General features: G+C 35.2%; 3 protein-coding genes across 3 annotated transcripts; all 3 read left to right on the top strand.

Annotated features, from left to right (window-relative positions):
* Positions 1-1,687: 1,687 nt before the first annotated feature.
* Positions 1,688-2,749, top strand: LOC133310980 (uncharacterized). The gene has a single exon (XM_061511980.1). It carries the CDS (start codon positions 1,688-1,690, stop codon positions 2,747-2,749), a length of 1,062 nt encoding a protein of 353 aa, XP_061367964.1.
* Positions 2,750-3,458: 709 nt separating this feature from the next.
* On the top strand, positions 3,459-7,576 carry LOC133310979 (uncharacterized). Its single transcript, XM_061511979.1, has 3 exons — positions 3,459-3,849; positions 4,074-4,168; positions 4,277-7,576. Exons 1-3 carry the CDS (start codon positions 3,459-3,461, stop codon positions 7,574-7,576), a joined length of 3,786 nt encoding a protein of 1,261 aa, XP_061367963.1.
* A 1,018-nt stretch (positions 7,577-8,594) lies between these two features.
* LOC133310961 (acyl carrier protein 1, chloroplastic-like) lies at positions 8,595-11,226 on the top strand. Its single transcript, XM_061511957.1, has 4 exons — positions 8,595-8,779; positions 9,332-9,445; positions 9,891-10,013; positions 10,888-11,226. The coding sequence occupies exons 1-4, from the start codon at positions 8,726-8,728 to the stop codon at positions 11,014-11,016; spliced, it is 420 nt and encodes a 139-aa protein (XP_061367941.1). The 5' UTR covers positions 8,595-8,725; the 3' UTR covers positions 11,017-11,226.
* Positions 11,227-15,094: the final 3,868 nt, after the last annotated feature.

Raw genomic sequence — 15,094 nt, 5'->3', positions numbered from 1 at the left:
ATTCAGCAATCTTACAATCCAGGTGTGAGAGAAAATCCCGAACAGAAAATAAATAAATTCAATTCAATTTGTCACGCTCCTTGCTTTGTTTCCCTATCCCGTGTTGCCGTAGTGCAAATATATTTGTTTTCATCAGCATAAATTCTTCTAGATTAATCTACACGAAGACTTTTTTATTCATCTACATATCCTCCGTAAGAATGTTTGACATTTGCAGTTTTACGTCCTTTTCTGCGATGTCTACCTAAATTGTTAATTATGTCTGTTGATTGTAACTAAAACTATTTATGACGAAAAGCTGTTGTATGAGAAAATATTGCTGGCAATGGACGGTGACACCACCGATTATCAATGTATTATATTCTAATAAATGTCCTCGGTTAGAGAGAAACAAATTGAGTTGGGTTACCGACTATAGTTAAGTAAATTTATTTACACGACAAATTATGTGCATTCGTTTTTGATTTATTGGAAATTAACAAACTATATATTTAATATTCTTTATAATTATTTTGATTTTTTGTATGAATTAAAAAAATGTTTGGTGTTTATCATTTTAAATGACATAAGTTATGTCATTTTAGGAGAGAGATAGACAAAAAAAAAATATGGGAGAAAGAAAGTGAGTGATTTTTTTAATTTAAAATTTAAATATAAAAAATTATTTTGTGTCTGTCTCTCTCTTAAAATGACATAACTTTATATCATTTAAAATGACAAACACTTCTTCCATTAAAAAATAGGAAAAATAATAAAAGTTAGTTTGATGATATATAATATTTACTTAATTTATGTTTTACAATTATTTAATACTTTTTAATTTTGAGTTTTCTTTCATGAATAATATTTTTTCTTTCTAAAAGTTTAGAATTTCAAATTAAACAGATTTGAGAAGGAAAAAACAGAATTTGAGAACAATATATCAAAGAAATAGATAAATAAATTTAAAAAGAATTAAAAGAGTAAAAAATGGAAGAAAACTGTGTATATATGCACCCATCATCATGTATACACCTCTGAATAATGGGTTGCATAATTTTATCTTTTGTGAATACGTACGGATGTATATTATAGGTAAATTTATCTCAATAAAATTTCATCTTCTCTAAATTTGTTTGAATGGTTGAATTAATAGTTGCTGACAAACAGTGGTAGAAAGAGATTAGAGGGGGCGATCACCCTCTTGAAATTAGCCAATTCTGAATTAGATGATAAAAAAAGAAAAAAGAAAAAGTGAACCACTAATCCCTTGACTGATTCCTAAGTCCTTTTACATTGCACACAAATAGAAGCTATAAAAAACATGTAAAAACTAAGGATTTTATTAATTTCATGATAAAAGAGATAAGTTATCTCATATTATAGAGATAAATTTGTGGACTCCATTATATAAAAAAAAAAGAAGAAAAAAAAAAGATGACACAATTACCAAAGAATATATAAGAAGAAAAATTATCTCGTACAACATGAAAATAGTTTTTTCCAAAAACTAATTTACCTTGTTGTTGAGTGAGTCTCCATATCTTGGTTTCTCTTACAAAAATTTATAACTTTGCATTAATAAGTTTGCATGACAGTCTCATGAAAAGCCTTAAGTAGCAAGAATCCTATCCACCTTGTACGAGATGGGTTAGAGTGCGTGCTCAACACGCGCGCGAAATTATTTCTCTGTTAGGGCAACGCAAAAATGAACGGAACGAATGACAAACACGGTGGATCAAATCTCACTGATACTCCGATGGACTGTATGAGGAAGAGTGTAAAGAGAGCAAAGAACGGGGAGGAGTTTTCCCCTGATTCCTCGAATAGAGGAGCTAGCTTGGGCAATTTGCTGGACCGATTCCCATCGGGTAAACCCAAATCTTTTGCAGAAGCTCTTCGTCAGGAAGGAAGCGTACTGGGGGAGGAAGACTCATGGCATGAAGAGCATGAAGAGGAAGAAGGTGAGCCCCTGGACCCTAAGCTTGGTGTTATAAATGAACTGGGCTTCCAAACCATTTATGGGGAGGATGGATCGGTTCGCTTTCGCTGTACAAAGGAAGCAAAACAGAGACTCAGAGCTCCCTGGAGAAATGCGATTATTGTGAAGCTTCTGGGGAAAAGGGTTGGAGTCATGTACATGAAGACGAAGCTGGGAAATCTATGGGCGAAATCTGGTTCCATTACAGTAGCGGACCTGGGCAACGATTTTTTTTCTGTAAAATTCTCAAGTTTAGAGGATCTGAACCTGGCTTTGAACGAAGGTCCATGGGTCCTAATGGGGCATTATTTGGCAATCAGAAAATGGGAGCCTTTCTTCAATCCCCACAAAGCAAATATTCATCGGGTGGCAGCTTGGATTCGGCTTCCAGGTATTCCTCTGGAATTATGTGTAATTCCTGTTTTGAAGCTTATTGGAAACTCTATTGGTAAAGTCCTAAAGATTGACAAAACTACATCTTTGGGGGATAGAGGGAAATTTGCGAGATTATGTGTTGAATTGGACCTATCTAGTCCGTTGAGAGGAGAATTTATCCTGGAGGAAGAGGTGTTTAAGGTGGAATATGAGGGCCTCTATCTGATCTGTCTTCAATGTGGAAAGTACGGTCATAACTCTGAAACATGCCCGGATGCTGTGGAAATTGATGAGTCCAACAAGACTAAAGAACCGATGACAGAAAAAGAGGTAAATACTGCTAACTATGGCGTGGGACCGTGGATGGTGGTTCAGAAAAAAAAATTCCAAAGAGTCAACAGAGCAAGAAAGTAGAAGGCAAAACAGATAGAGTCTTTGGAGAGGATATCTCAAATAAAAAAGGTGTTAGTCAAAAGAAAAGAGAGACAGGGAGTGCGTCCGATTCTCCAGGGGTGATGAAGTCAAATATTAAGGTGGCTGAGAGTTCCAAGATTATTGTGAGCAAGGAGAATCAAGGGATTAGTCATTCCAAAGAAAATCCCAAGCGGGTTAACAGAAAATCCTCATCTGCTCAGAAAAGAGTTGCTGGCAAGGCAACTTACAAACCAAAGATTCCTGAAATCCCAGAATCTTTTATTTTCACATCTGAGGCAAAGTCAGGTGGAAACAGCCCTAAAGCTCTAGAGCTCCCTTCATCCAGTAATTCTTTAAATCAGAAACCCCTAAAGCAGGCCCAATCTGTGTCTGTTGGGGACTTTGAGACGGTGCCTAATTCCATTGGAACAGAAACAGCGCAATGTGTTCAGAGTTCTGCTTCTAATCTTAATGACAAGACTGAGGAAGTTACTAGTTGTAAGTTGAATGTGGAGGACTGTAAGCCTTCGGATATGGATATTTCCAATTCCATTAGTGAGTTAATGTTGAAACCTGAGGAACCTCCTGATAAAGATTGTGAGGATGAGATGGAGATGGAAGTGAAGATTCCAACCAGTGATGAAGCAGTTCATATGCAAAAGAGTGATCAGGGACTCTGCAACCCTGATATTTCTGATTTAGTTACCCAATGAATTTTCTTGTTTGGAATTGTAGGGGTGCAGCAAAGAAAACCTTCAGAACATCCCTTAGTAATTTCACAAGAAAGCATAAGATTGACTTGGTAGCAATCTTAGAACCTAGAATCAGTGGGGCAACTGCTCAGAAGAAGATCAAGCAACTTGGTTTCAACAGATTCGAGTTAGAGGAAGCTGTGGGTTTTTCAGGTGGAATCTGGATTCTGTGGAAAGATGAATTAGTTGAGATCGAGTTTATTGAAAAAAATAGCCAATTCATTCATATGGCTGTTTCAAATAATGCAGGAAGTAATTTCCTCTTGACAGTGGTCTATGCCAATCCTAGAGAGGATATCCGGGAAGAGCTGTGGCCTAACCTTATGAGAATAAGTAACAATGTGAATGGTCCATGGGTTACGATGGGGGATTTCAATGAAATAGCTTCGATTAAGGAAAAAAAGGGGGAGCCCCAGTCAATATTGCTAGATGTCTGAAATTCTCTGCTTTAATCAGTGATTGTAAGCTTATGGATCTCGGCTGTAGAGGGTCTATGTTTACCTGGAGGGGTCCTAAATGGCTTCACCTTGATAGAGTTTTTAAAAGACTGGATAGTGTGTGTGTGAATGCAGATTGGAGAACTGCATTTGAGGATGCTGAAATAAGAGCTTTGCCCAGGCTCAATTCTGATCATAACCCTTTGCTTCTATCCTTGGCTCCGAAAGAGGTTTTCAATAAAGATAGGCCTTTTAGATTCTTGGTGGCTTGGCTTGAGCATTCGTCTTTCCCTCATTTTCTCCGTTTCATTTGGAAGTCTCATCTTCAAATTAACTAGAGTCTTCAGGAATTGGTTAATCCTTTGAAGTCTTGGAATAAAAGGGTCTTTGGATGTATTCAGCTTAGAAAAGATTTCCTCCTAAAAAAGCTCCAGGAAATTCAAAGGAATACCAACCACCTCTTGGACCACTTTAATTCTGATCTTGATAAGGCTCTGCAAGAGGAATTGAACAGGGTTTTGCTCCAAGAAGAAGCTATTTGGTTCCAAAAAGCTAGGTGCAATTGGATTAAAGATGGAGATCGCAATACTAAGTTCTACCATACTACCACCATCATCAGAAGAGCTAGGAATAAAATCCTAGAATTGAAGAATGATGAAGGTCATTTCGTTAGAGAAGAAGAAAATTTGAAGAAGCTCATCCTTGGTTTTTTCAATAACCTTTTTGCAAAAGAGAATGTTCAGAGACCCTGGGTTGATACAAATTTTAATTGGCCTGTTCTTCTTGAAGCTGAAAAGAAGCTGCTCAATGATCCCATCTCGGATATGTTGATTAAAGAGGCGTTTTTCTCCATGGGTAGCCTAAAAGCTCCGGGTCCTGACTGTTTTCCAGCTCTTTTCTTTCAGCATAATTGGGAGCTACTGAAGAATCAGGTTGTTATGTGTGTTAACCAGATATGGAATAATCCAGCTGATGTGAGAGATCTTAATAAAACCTTCCTTGTCCTTACTCCGAAGTTGAAAAATCCTGAGAAAATTTCCCAATTTCGGCCTATTGCGCTTTGTTTTGTGCTTTATAAGGGCATCAGCAAAATTATTGTGGGGAAGTTGAAACCTGTCCTGACTAAGCTCATATCCCCTCAACAGGTGAGCTTTGTTCCAGGCAGGCACATCCAGGATAACATTGCAATTGCTCAAGAGATGGTTCACTCTATGAACAGGAAGAAAGGCAAAAGAGGCTTTTTCACTATAAAAATTGATCTTGAAAAGGCCTATGATCGAATGTCTTGGAGCTTTATTCACAAGGTGCTGATTGAGATCAATCTTCCGGATCAGTTAGTGAATCTTATTATGCTATGCATCTCAACTACTGAGCTGGATATTCTCTGGAATGGAACCAAATCAGGTAGAATATCTCCCAGCAGAGGTCTAAGACAAGGGGACCCCATCTCACCCTATATCTTTGTCTTATGTATGGAAAAACTGTCTCACTTAATAGCTGACTGTATAAATGACAACGTGTGGAAGCCAATGAAAGCTGGGAAGGGTGGTCCGAGTATCTCTCATCTGCTTTTCGCAGATGACCTCCTTCTTTTTGGTGAAGCTAATATCTCCCAGATTAATACTGTTATGAATTGCCTTTCAAAGTTTAGTGATATGTCTGGCCAAAAGGTAAGCTACCCCAAATCAAATATCTTCTTCTCTAAAAATGTCTCCCCTGAGCTTGCTAATGCCATTGTTGAGATTAGTGGCTTTGCTCATACGAGGAATATTGGTAGATATCTGGGGTACAAAATGAAACATGGTCGTGTAAGTAAACAGCACTATGGAGAGATCATGGACAGGGTTGATGGCAGGCTGCAAGGTTGGAAAAAAAGCTGCCTGTTAATGGCAGGGAGAGTGACACTTGCCAAATCGGTCATCTCTGCTATTCCTAGTTTCCATATGCAGAGTAGCCTCCTCCCAAAAGGAATTTGTGATGATATAGAGAAGATTCAGAGGAGTTTCATTTGGGGGGAGTCTGAGAATCAAAGGAAATTCCATGCTGTTAGTTGGGAGCAACTTAAAATGGGAAAAAGTCAAGGTGGTTTGGGAGTTATCAATCTTAGAAGGCAGAATGAAGCTTTTCTCCATAAGTGTGTCTGGCGGTTAATTAATTCCCCGGACCAGCTGTGGGCTCAAGTTCTTGGGGCCAAATATGGTAGAAGAAAAGATTTGCTGAAAGAGGCTGTCTCGAAACCATATGACTCTCATTTATGGAAAAGTCTGTGCAAAATTTGGCCAGATATGACAAGAAATCTCTCCTGGCAGATTGGCAATGGCAAGCAGGTAGATTTCTGGATGGATGATTGGGTTGGTTGTAAAGCTAGTCTTCTTTCCTTAGCCATCAATCCTCCAACAGCTGATACTGTTAACTGCAAAGTAAATCATAGTATGTTTTCCTCAGAAGCGGGTTGGAATGTTCCTTTCCTCATGCACCACTTTGATAGCAGTATAGTAAATCAGATCATGGCTATCCCTCACCCTGATGGTGAAGCGGGAGAGGATTTTGTGTGTTGGAGAAATACGATTCCAGGTCAATCCTTAGTTAAAACTGCTTACAACAACCTTTCTAATTTGAATCCTGATCTAAGTGTCAATAGTTGGGACCGGATATGGAGCTGGAAAGGTAAAGAGAGAGTTAAAGTGTTTATGTGGAGGATGTACCATGGCAGGATGCTAACCAAAGACTTTATCAGTAAATGGAGTGGATCCTCTAACTGCTGCCCCTCGTGCCCAGAAGATGTAGAAACTAATCTTCATGCTTTCAGAGACTGTGTTAAAGCAAAAAAGGTTTGGTATTTACCTTTATTTCAACCTCTTCCTCTGGGCTTTTTCTCCATGGTTTGTTTCAAAGAGTGGATTTCTCTTAATTTGATTGTGAGGAAGACTAGGGTCCAAGACTGGAGGGATTTGTTCTTTATTGCCTGTAATTTCTTATGGTATTGGAGGAATAAAGAACTCCATGATGGTTCAGCTAAAAGACCTGAGGACCCCTCTCTTGATCTCTTAGAATTAGTAAGGGAATCAGGATGCTGTAGAAAGCTCAAATTACAGTTTGAGAACATGAGCCCCTACATTGAGCCCTCCACTGTTTGGAATGCTCCATCGCAAGCTTTCCTAAAACTGAATGTGGATGGTGCGGTGTCCTTTGAGAAAGCTGCTTGCGGAGGTTTGTTGAGAGATTGGAAAGGAAACTGGATCTGTGGGTTCACTGCCTTCATTGGAAATTGCTCATCTTTACAAGCCGAGCTTTGGGCTATTTTTCACGGTTTGAATTTTGTTTGGAATTCTGGTTGGAAGAATATTATCCTAGAATCAGATTCGTCTCAAGCTATTGGTCTTCTTACCTCTTCTGGTAATGACTCTCGAAAGTTACCTCTGGTAACTAAGATTCGAGCTGCTCTCAATAAGGATTGGTCTGTCTTGTTGAAGCATATTCCCAGGACTTGCAACTTCTGTGCTGATTGGTTAGCAAAGAAAGCTTTGGATGATCCTTTTGGTGTCACCACCTTTTCATCCCCTCATTTTGAACTCCTCAATTTGCTTGCTGCTGATATGCTGGACCCGGGTAGCTCAAGGCTTGCTGCTAGTCGTTAACTCTGTTCTGTTTATAGTTTCTGTTTCTTTTGTTGTCGTTAGTAGTTTTTTCTTTCTGCTGTTTTTGTTTTAGTTTCTGCTATCTGTTTTTTTGCTGTTTTCTGTTTGTGGGGTTTTTACCCCATGACTTTATCAAAAAAAAAAATAGCCTTAAGTAGCTGCAGTGAGGAATTTATAAGATGTGCTATAGAAATTATTTTTTCTATTTTTAAATATTCATCAATTATTTTAAACAGTCAAATATTTGTCAATCTTATTTTTTTATATCATTTAAAAAATTGAAAATATTATTTTTTTGTTATCTTTATATTTATATCTTAATATTTTATTGAATATAATAAAAAAACTTGATTATATTTTAATCAAAAAATTAGAATTAGAATTTGATAAAATCAAAGTTATTTAAATCATTTACCTAATAAATTTAAACAACATACAAATTTAAGTGTACTAAATTGGAATAAAATTTAGTATATATGGACAGACAAATAGTTAAATATTTTATATTATATTAAATCATAAAATAGAAATGTAAAATATGAGAATGAAAGAAAAATTAGTTTAAGAAAATGTTTTGTTAACATATGCCTTAAAATACATGTTAGGAAAAAAATAAAATTATTAGAAAATATTTAATATTTTTAAAATATGAAATATTTAATGCGTGTTTATTTTCATTTTTTAGAAGATTTTTTTTTTAATTCTTACTGAATTTTTGAACATATTTTAAATATAAAATAAATAAATTGAGAACATATAATTAATACTTTTAAGTAATTTAAAAAATTGAATAAAAATCATAATGACTATTTTAATTCATTAGAAATGGTTGTTAATTGTGATGGGATATGCATGCAGCAAGGTTTGGTTGGGTAACGGGCGTTAAGACTTGAGGGGCGGAACCAAACGGAGAAAAAACGACGACAAAGGGAAACAAAAACTTCGAAAGTAACGAAAGGAACCAACAATCCTCAACAAACAAAAACGCTGCTTTTATTATAAAGACCACACTTGTCCCTCCTTATAGTCATTACTCATTTCCAACACAACACAGAACGCAGAACGCACACACACACACTCTTCGTGGCTTCCGTCCTTTGATATCTTCTTCCAACTTCAGATCTCTCTCTCTCTCTCTCTCTCTCTCAAATGGCCTCCATCACAGGAACCTCCTTGTCCATGACCTCATTCAATCGAACACTGGTAATTCAAATCTCTCCTCTTTCTAACCTCCTATTTTATGCTTTAACTCTCTTCCTGTTTTGATCCGTTGAAACATTCTCGGATCCTTCTTCTTTTTTTATGCGCGCATAACATGTACATGCACGGGATTGGATTAATTTAACTTTGGTATGTCTGCGTTTTTAGTTGGAATCAATGAATAAATGGCTTGGATTTAAAGGAAACTGACCTCGATATTAGTTTTAAGCTACTCAGCAATTCGCCCCTTTTATATATCGTTAAATTTTGATCTTATATGGTTTTATACATGCATTATATGGAGATATATGTAGTCTACAACTCTACATAAGGTGAGAATTTCTTGTTGGTTTTCCCAAAACAAAATCTGCCCTTAGAAATGGAATTGGTTTATTGTTTCCGAGCTTTACTTGCACATCCATGTAATTTTATGGTCGACTCTTTGCCTTATGACAAACAAAAAGAAATTAACCTTGTCTGTTATTGTTCCTGGTTACTTCTACTTATATTCACTTCCTATACTCATTCAGTTATTCTCATTGGATGCAAAAACAGGTACCTGGTACTAGGATCTCTAACCCAAATTCAGTTTCCCTTTCAATTAAGGGGAGAACTTTTCCATCCATTACATTGCAGCCCAGAGTACCTCGTTTTCAAGTTACATGTGCAGTAAGTCTTTCAAACATAAACTGATGTATATATATATATATCCTCGTCTCATAGTTATTTTCCTTAAACAATGGGATCAGTTTTTCTTTCTTTGAACTATCATTGATTGTAGTTAAAATTATATTGTAAATGTTGTTTGTAAGTTAAGAAGGGAGAGAGATGGGGGAGGGGGCACATATTTTCATTTCTTCCATTCCATCATCTCAATTCAGTTCAATGCTCAAAGAAGAAATTTTGGATTGTGGGTAGTTCATCTTTCATCCGTAATTTCTGTACTTGTAATTATCACTAACCCAATCCATAATTTCGGATTATGGGTACCTTCTGTTGGAATTATCTAACTGGATGTACTTGTAATTCTTCATTTTTCGCAGTGTTAATTTGGCCTGAATTTTTTAAATATTTTATGTGATATAACCAGCGTGGGTTTTTCTTTTTTGATCAGGCCAAACCGGAAACGGTAGAGAAGGTTTGTCACATAGTCAAGAAACAATTGGCTCTACCAGAGGGTTCCAGTGTCACTGGAGAGTCCAAATTTGCTGCCCTTGGAGCTGATTCTCTCGACACGGTATTGTCATATTTATAATTTTTACCTATGAATTATCGTCTTGGTATAAAATTCTGACTCAAGTATTCACAACACTTGATAGTTGATTGTATCTATTCCAAGTGCATGCCCATGTGCTTATTACTTTTTGGGTTGTACCTGATATCTTCTCAGTTTTAAACCATCATAGTTGTTAGAAATCCGCAAATCATTCCTTCTATGGTTATTCTTTTTCTCTCTATCTGTATTTTGTTAATGCGTTGGAGGAATAAGATATTGTTTAAAATCAGAAAACATTGATGGGTTGGCATAGCAGTTGAGTGGAGGCTGTGGAGAGCTATGTCATAATATTTGATCAGATCATGAATTTATTTATTTTTTTGTGCTTCCCCAGACAATTATAAAGGGCATCTTTTTCTTGGCTATTAGTTATCTTTTAAGTACTTGTTAGCCAAAAAAAGAAAAAAAGAAACAGAGAGTTAGGCTGCCCTCCATACTGCTGTTGTAACTGGATGTACATAATACATATAGCGCTGTGTTCAATGTTAATGATATACAGAAGTTGGCTACATTATTGTCTTACTTTACAATTGTTGTGTCCTTGATAAAAAAAAGCCCACTATTCGAGCAATTTAGTTTTATTATCTTCCCTTGGTTGCCCTATTTCTTGAGTCTATATCATGTTTGTTAGAGTAACATTTTGATTTTATTGTTTCTGAGTCTACATGGGAATCTAACCTTTTGCACTTACCTCTCCCACCCTATACCACTTGAGCTGCCCAAAGTGGCATTTTTGGGATGATTCTGCATATGAGAAAAATGAGAACACAACATTTATCTTTTATAGATAATCTTTTGCTTGAATATTTGGACTGGCTTTTCAAATTTCCTGCAGGTTGAGATTGTGATGGGACTTGAGGAGGAATTTGGTATTAGCGTGGAAGAAGAAAGCGCCCAGAGCATTACCACTGTTCAAGAAGCAGCCGATATGATTGATAAGCTTCTTGAAAGCAAGAGTGCTTAAACAAGGAAAGAGGACATACATATGCATTTTGGCGTTTTTGCTATTTTGGTGGAAGGAGGTTTTAGTTTTATTTCGGTATTTTGGTTTCATTGTTCTTCAAGTAACTGCTTGATGTTTTCTGAACTCCTCTAGGACTACTGTAATACTAGTTTTTATTTATCTATAACTTGTTTCTCTTACTTTACTGTTGAATGAAATTTATCATGTTAATTACGATTGTCATGTGCTGTGCTCTTTCCACTCTCCCAATTCCATGGAGCTTGTAGTTCAATTTACACTAGCCCAAGCCTAAGACTTGGGTATGATGATGTGGAAGGTTTAATATTTTATAAGGCCACTTCTCTTTTTCCTACTGAGAAATTCTGGTATGCTCAAGGAGGAAAAGATTCCTCCCCTCCCCACACCCACCTTAAAAAAACAAAAAAAAAAACGTGTCTTACATGGGCTATTAGCTGATAAGAATTTAAGCATTTTTATTTGTAGGCCTTACATCATGTTTGGTAATAAATTAAATTTGAATAATTGATTTTTTTTAATTAATAAAGCTCCCTTAAGATGCCAATCTATACGCGTATTTAGATTAATTTCTGCTATTAGTAATTGTTTTTTTTGGTAGCAGAGAATATTTTGTGTAAGGTTCTTCAGTCATTAGTGGCAAATATAATTGCTCCTCTAAGGCTATTGCAAAATGGACTAGCCCTCTGTATAAAATACACACGTGTTTTTTTTTACCGAATCAGATGTATTTCTTTTTTTGGCATGGTATCATTTTGTTTACAAACTGGGATCAATAATATTCTTAACATTGAAACAAGTGGGATTTACCTCGAACTAGTCTCTTTTTTTGTTCAAATTTCACCGGGTAAATCCAGATGATGTTCTGACTATCTCTTAGAGAAAAAAGAACGGTTGGCTCTGTATCAATGGAATCTCATCATCCATACATAACGAATTGGTGTGGTATATTCAAATCATAACATATGAACAGTAAAAACGAGTATTCTGATTGAGACTAGAACTTATAGGAAAGAAAATAGATTTATGAATGGAATAAAATATGCAGTATTTAAAGACAAAAGTATTAGGTTATTGGTGAAAAATCAATATACTTCTAATGTCGAATCGGGATCAACTAGGACAGAAATAAAGCATTGGGTCGAACTCTTCTTTGGTGTCAAGGTAATAGCTATGAATAGTCATCAACTCCCGGTAAAGGGTAGAAGGGTGCGACCTATTATGGGACATACAATGTATTACAGACGTATGATCATTACGCTTCAACCGGGTTATTCTATTCCACCTCTTAGAAAGAAAAGAACTTAAATAAAAATACTTAATAGCATGGCGATACATTTATACAAAACTTCTACCCGAGCACACGCAATGGAGCCGTAGACAGTCAAGTGAAATCCAATCCACGAAATCATTTGATCTATGGACAACATAGTTGTGGTAAAGGCCGTAATGCCAGATGAATCATTACCGCAGGACATAGAGGGGGAGGTCATAAGCGTCTATACCGTAAAATTGATTTTCGACGGAATGAAAAAGACATATATGGTAGAATCATAACCATAGAATATGACCCTAATCAAAATGCATACATTTGTCTCATACACTATGGGGATGGTGAGAAAAGATATATTTTACACCCCAGAGGGGCTATCATTGGAGGTACCATTGTTTTTGGTACAGAAGTTCCTATAAAAATGAGAAATGCTCTACCTTTGAGTGTGATTTGAACTATTTAGCCCTATGTATAAAATACACACGTGTTTTTTTTTTTACCGAATCAGATGTATTTTTTTTTTGGCATGGTATTAATTTGTTTACAAACTGGGATCTATTGTAAACATTGAAACAAGTGGGATTTACCTCGAACTAGTCTCTTTTTTTGTTCAAATTTCAACTCTATTGAAAACACAAATTATTAATGGTGATTCAATCATGAAGTTTTTTTTTTTTTTTTTTTTTGGAGTTACCCAACCCTAATTACCTCTTTGAGACGAGTTGGCTCCCTCCGGCTATGTAGCATCGATACCGACACGGGACACGTGACACGATACGACACGACACTTCGACACGTTAATTCTAAAAAATGTTATATTTCGACACGTTAGGACACGTTTTGATATTCAATAATATTTTTAGTTTAGGTAGTGTATATTATATTTAATATTCAATAATTTAAAAAAATGAATATAAACTTATAATATTCATAAATTTTGCAAAGAAACATAACATATCTCAAATATTTATATTAAACTCAATAAAATGATAATCGTAATACAACGAATCTAATAGTTGGAACTAAAAACTTAACGCAAATCAACCTTTGAACCTTTTTTTGAATTTTTATAACACGTGTTGAAGTGTCGGGGAGTGTCGGAGTGTCCGAAAGTATCGAAAAGTGTCAGACACGACACGTCAGGATTTTTGAAGTGTCGGTGCTTCATAGCCCTCCGGTATCCCCACAAACTTCGACTCTTTGAGCCGGCTATGAATCATGAAGTTTTCTTGTAATCCCTTCGCAAAGTAAATAATAAATGCATGTGGAAGTAATTTTAGAATTCAATCATATAATTTTTTTGTAGTCCCTGATGCGTCTGTTATGCAGTAAATTAAAATATAAATTCAAGAACTTGTTATGAGACGATTCAAAAACACCAGCAAAAAATACTATGGGATTGAACCTTTTCCCAATCCATTTTCAAACACGTTCACGATCTAGATTATTTTTAAAAACCTCAAAATTAAAAGTTCAATCATATTTTCTAAAAGAAAAAAAAATTGCACTGATGAATCTATCCAAAAAATTGTTGATTCAAACTCAAAACACTTTTTCTTCAAATTCAATGATAATTTGACCGTAGGCTTTACATCTCTGAAGAATGGAGAGAGGCAACATGCAGTTCTAGAGAAGAGGGGTTGGACAAAGCGTGAAAAATGAAAATTATAAGAATCGTCATTAGTCAGCGATTAGATCTAAAATGAATCTTGTAAAGTTGATAAATTTAATTGGTTGTAAGTTTAACCGCCATTTTTTAAGTTTTTGCTTCTCACACTATAAAACCAAACACTTTTTTTAAGGTTTAACCTTTTAAAATTATTTTCAAAACAATGTTGCGGAAGGGATTTTTTTATTCTACAAATATTTTTTATCAACAACTTTACAAATAATTTGTTTTAATTTTTTTTTGATGTTTTCATGTTGTAAATATTTTTTTATTTTTTACATTCTCGTAAAAATGTGTGGAGTCGATGTAGGATCTTGTAAAGAGGAGAGAGAAAAAAAAGGGCCCACGTACTTCTTTTTTGGAGTTACCCAACTCTAATTATCTCTTTGAGACAAGTTGGCTCCCTCCGGTATCCCCACGAGCTTCGTCCCACGTACTTCTACATGGGTGTAAGAGGTAAAATTATCTCTTATAAGGTGTTCGTCAATCCACCGAACCAAAAAATTGCAATAACCAAATTGAAAAACTGATAATCGAATTAACAGAAAATCAAAAAATTTAAAAAAAAATACTGAATATTTTAATTGAATTGAATTAATTTTCAGTTTGGTTGATAAAAATCAATCTAATGTATTATGTATTTATTATTTTTGAAAGACGGTGACTTGAAATCTTATTGTTTTATAGATTTGGAATCTTTGATGTTATTGATAGTAAATTATCTTGTTTTAGTTTTTTATTGTCTATTAATTTATTTTAATTCTTCACGAGTTTTAAGATTTGTTTTAGTTTGAAGACTTAAATTTTAAATTTTCCAGTGATTTGTAATTTTGTATGACTTTATTTTGATACAACTAGTGATTTGTATAGTTGAAATTTTAGGGGTGTATAGGATTGAGATTTCAAAGGATTTTAACAGATTATTTTTTAACAAAAAAATCCATTGCTATTCAATTAAGATTTTAAAGAATTGAAAAAAAGTCATATGATATTCGATTAGGATTTTAAAAGATTATTTAAGAGAGTCCGTCCAAATCCGTTGGTATTCAATTATGATTTTTTTTTTTTTGATAACATTAAGGGGCGAAGCTCCAAACAAATTCAATTATGATTTTAAACAA

This window comes from Gastrolobium bilobum, unplaced genomic scaffold, assembly GCF_033153095.1.
Source record: "Gastrolobium bilobum isolate Gb01-03AN ecotype WA unplaced genomic scaffold, APGP_CSIRO_Gbil_v1 utg7006, whole genome shotgun sequence".
In the NCBI taxonomy this organism is placed as follows: domain Eukaryota; kingdom Viridiplantae; phylum Streptophyta; class Magnoliopsida; order Fabales; family Fabaceae; genus Gastrolobium; species Gastrolobium bilobum.
The sequence above is the reverse complement of the archived record's forward strand: the minus strand, read 5'-3'. Positions and strand labels throughout refer to the sequence as shown.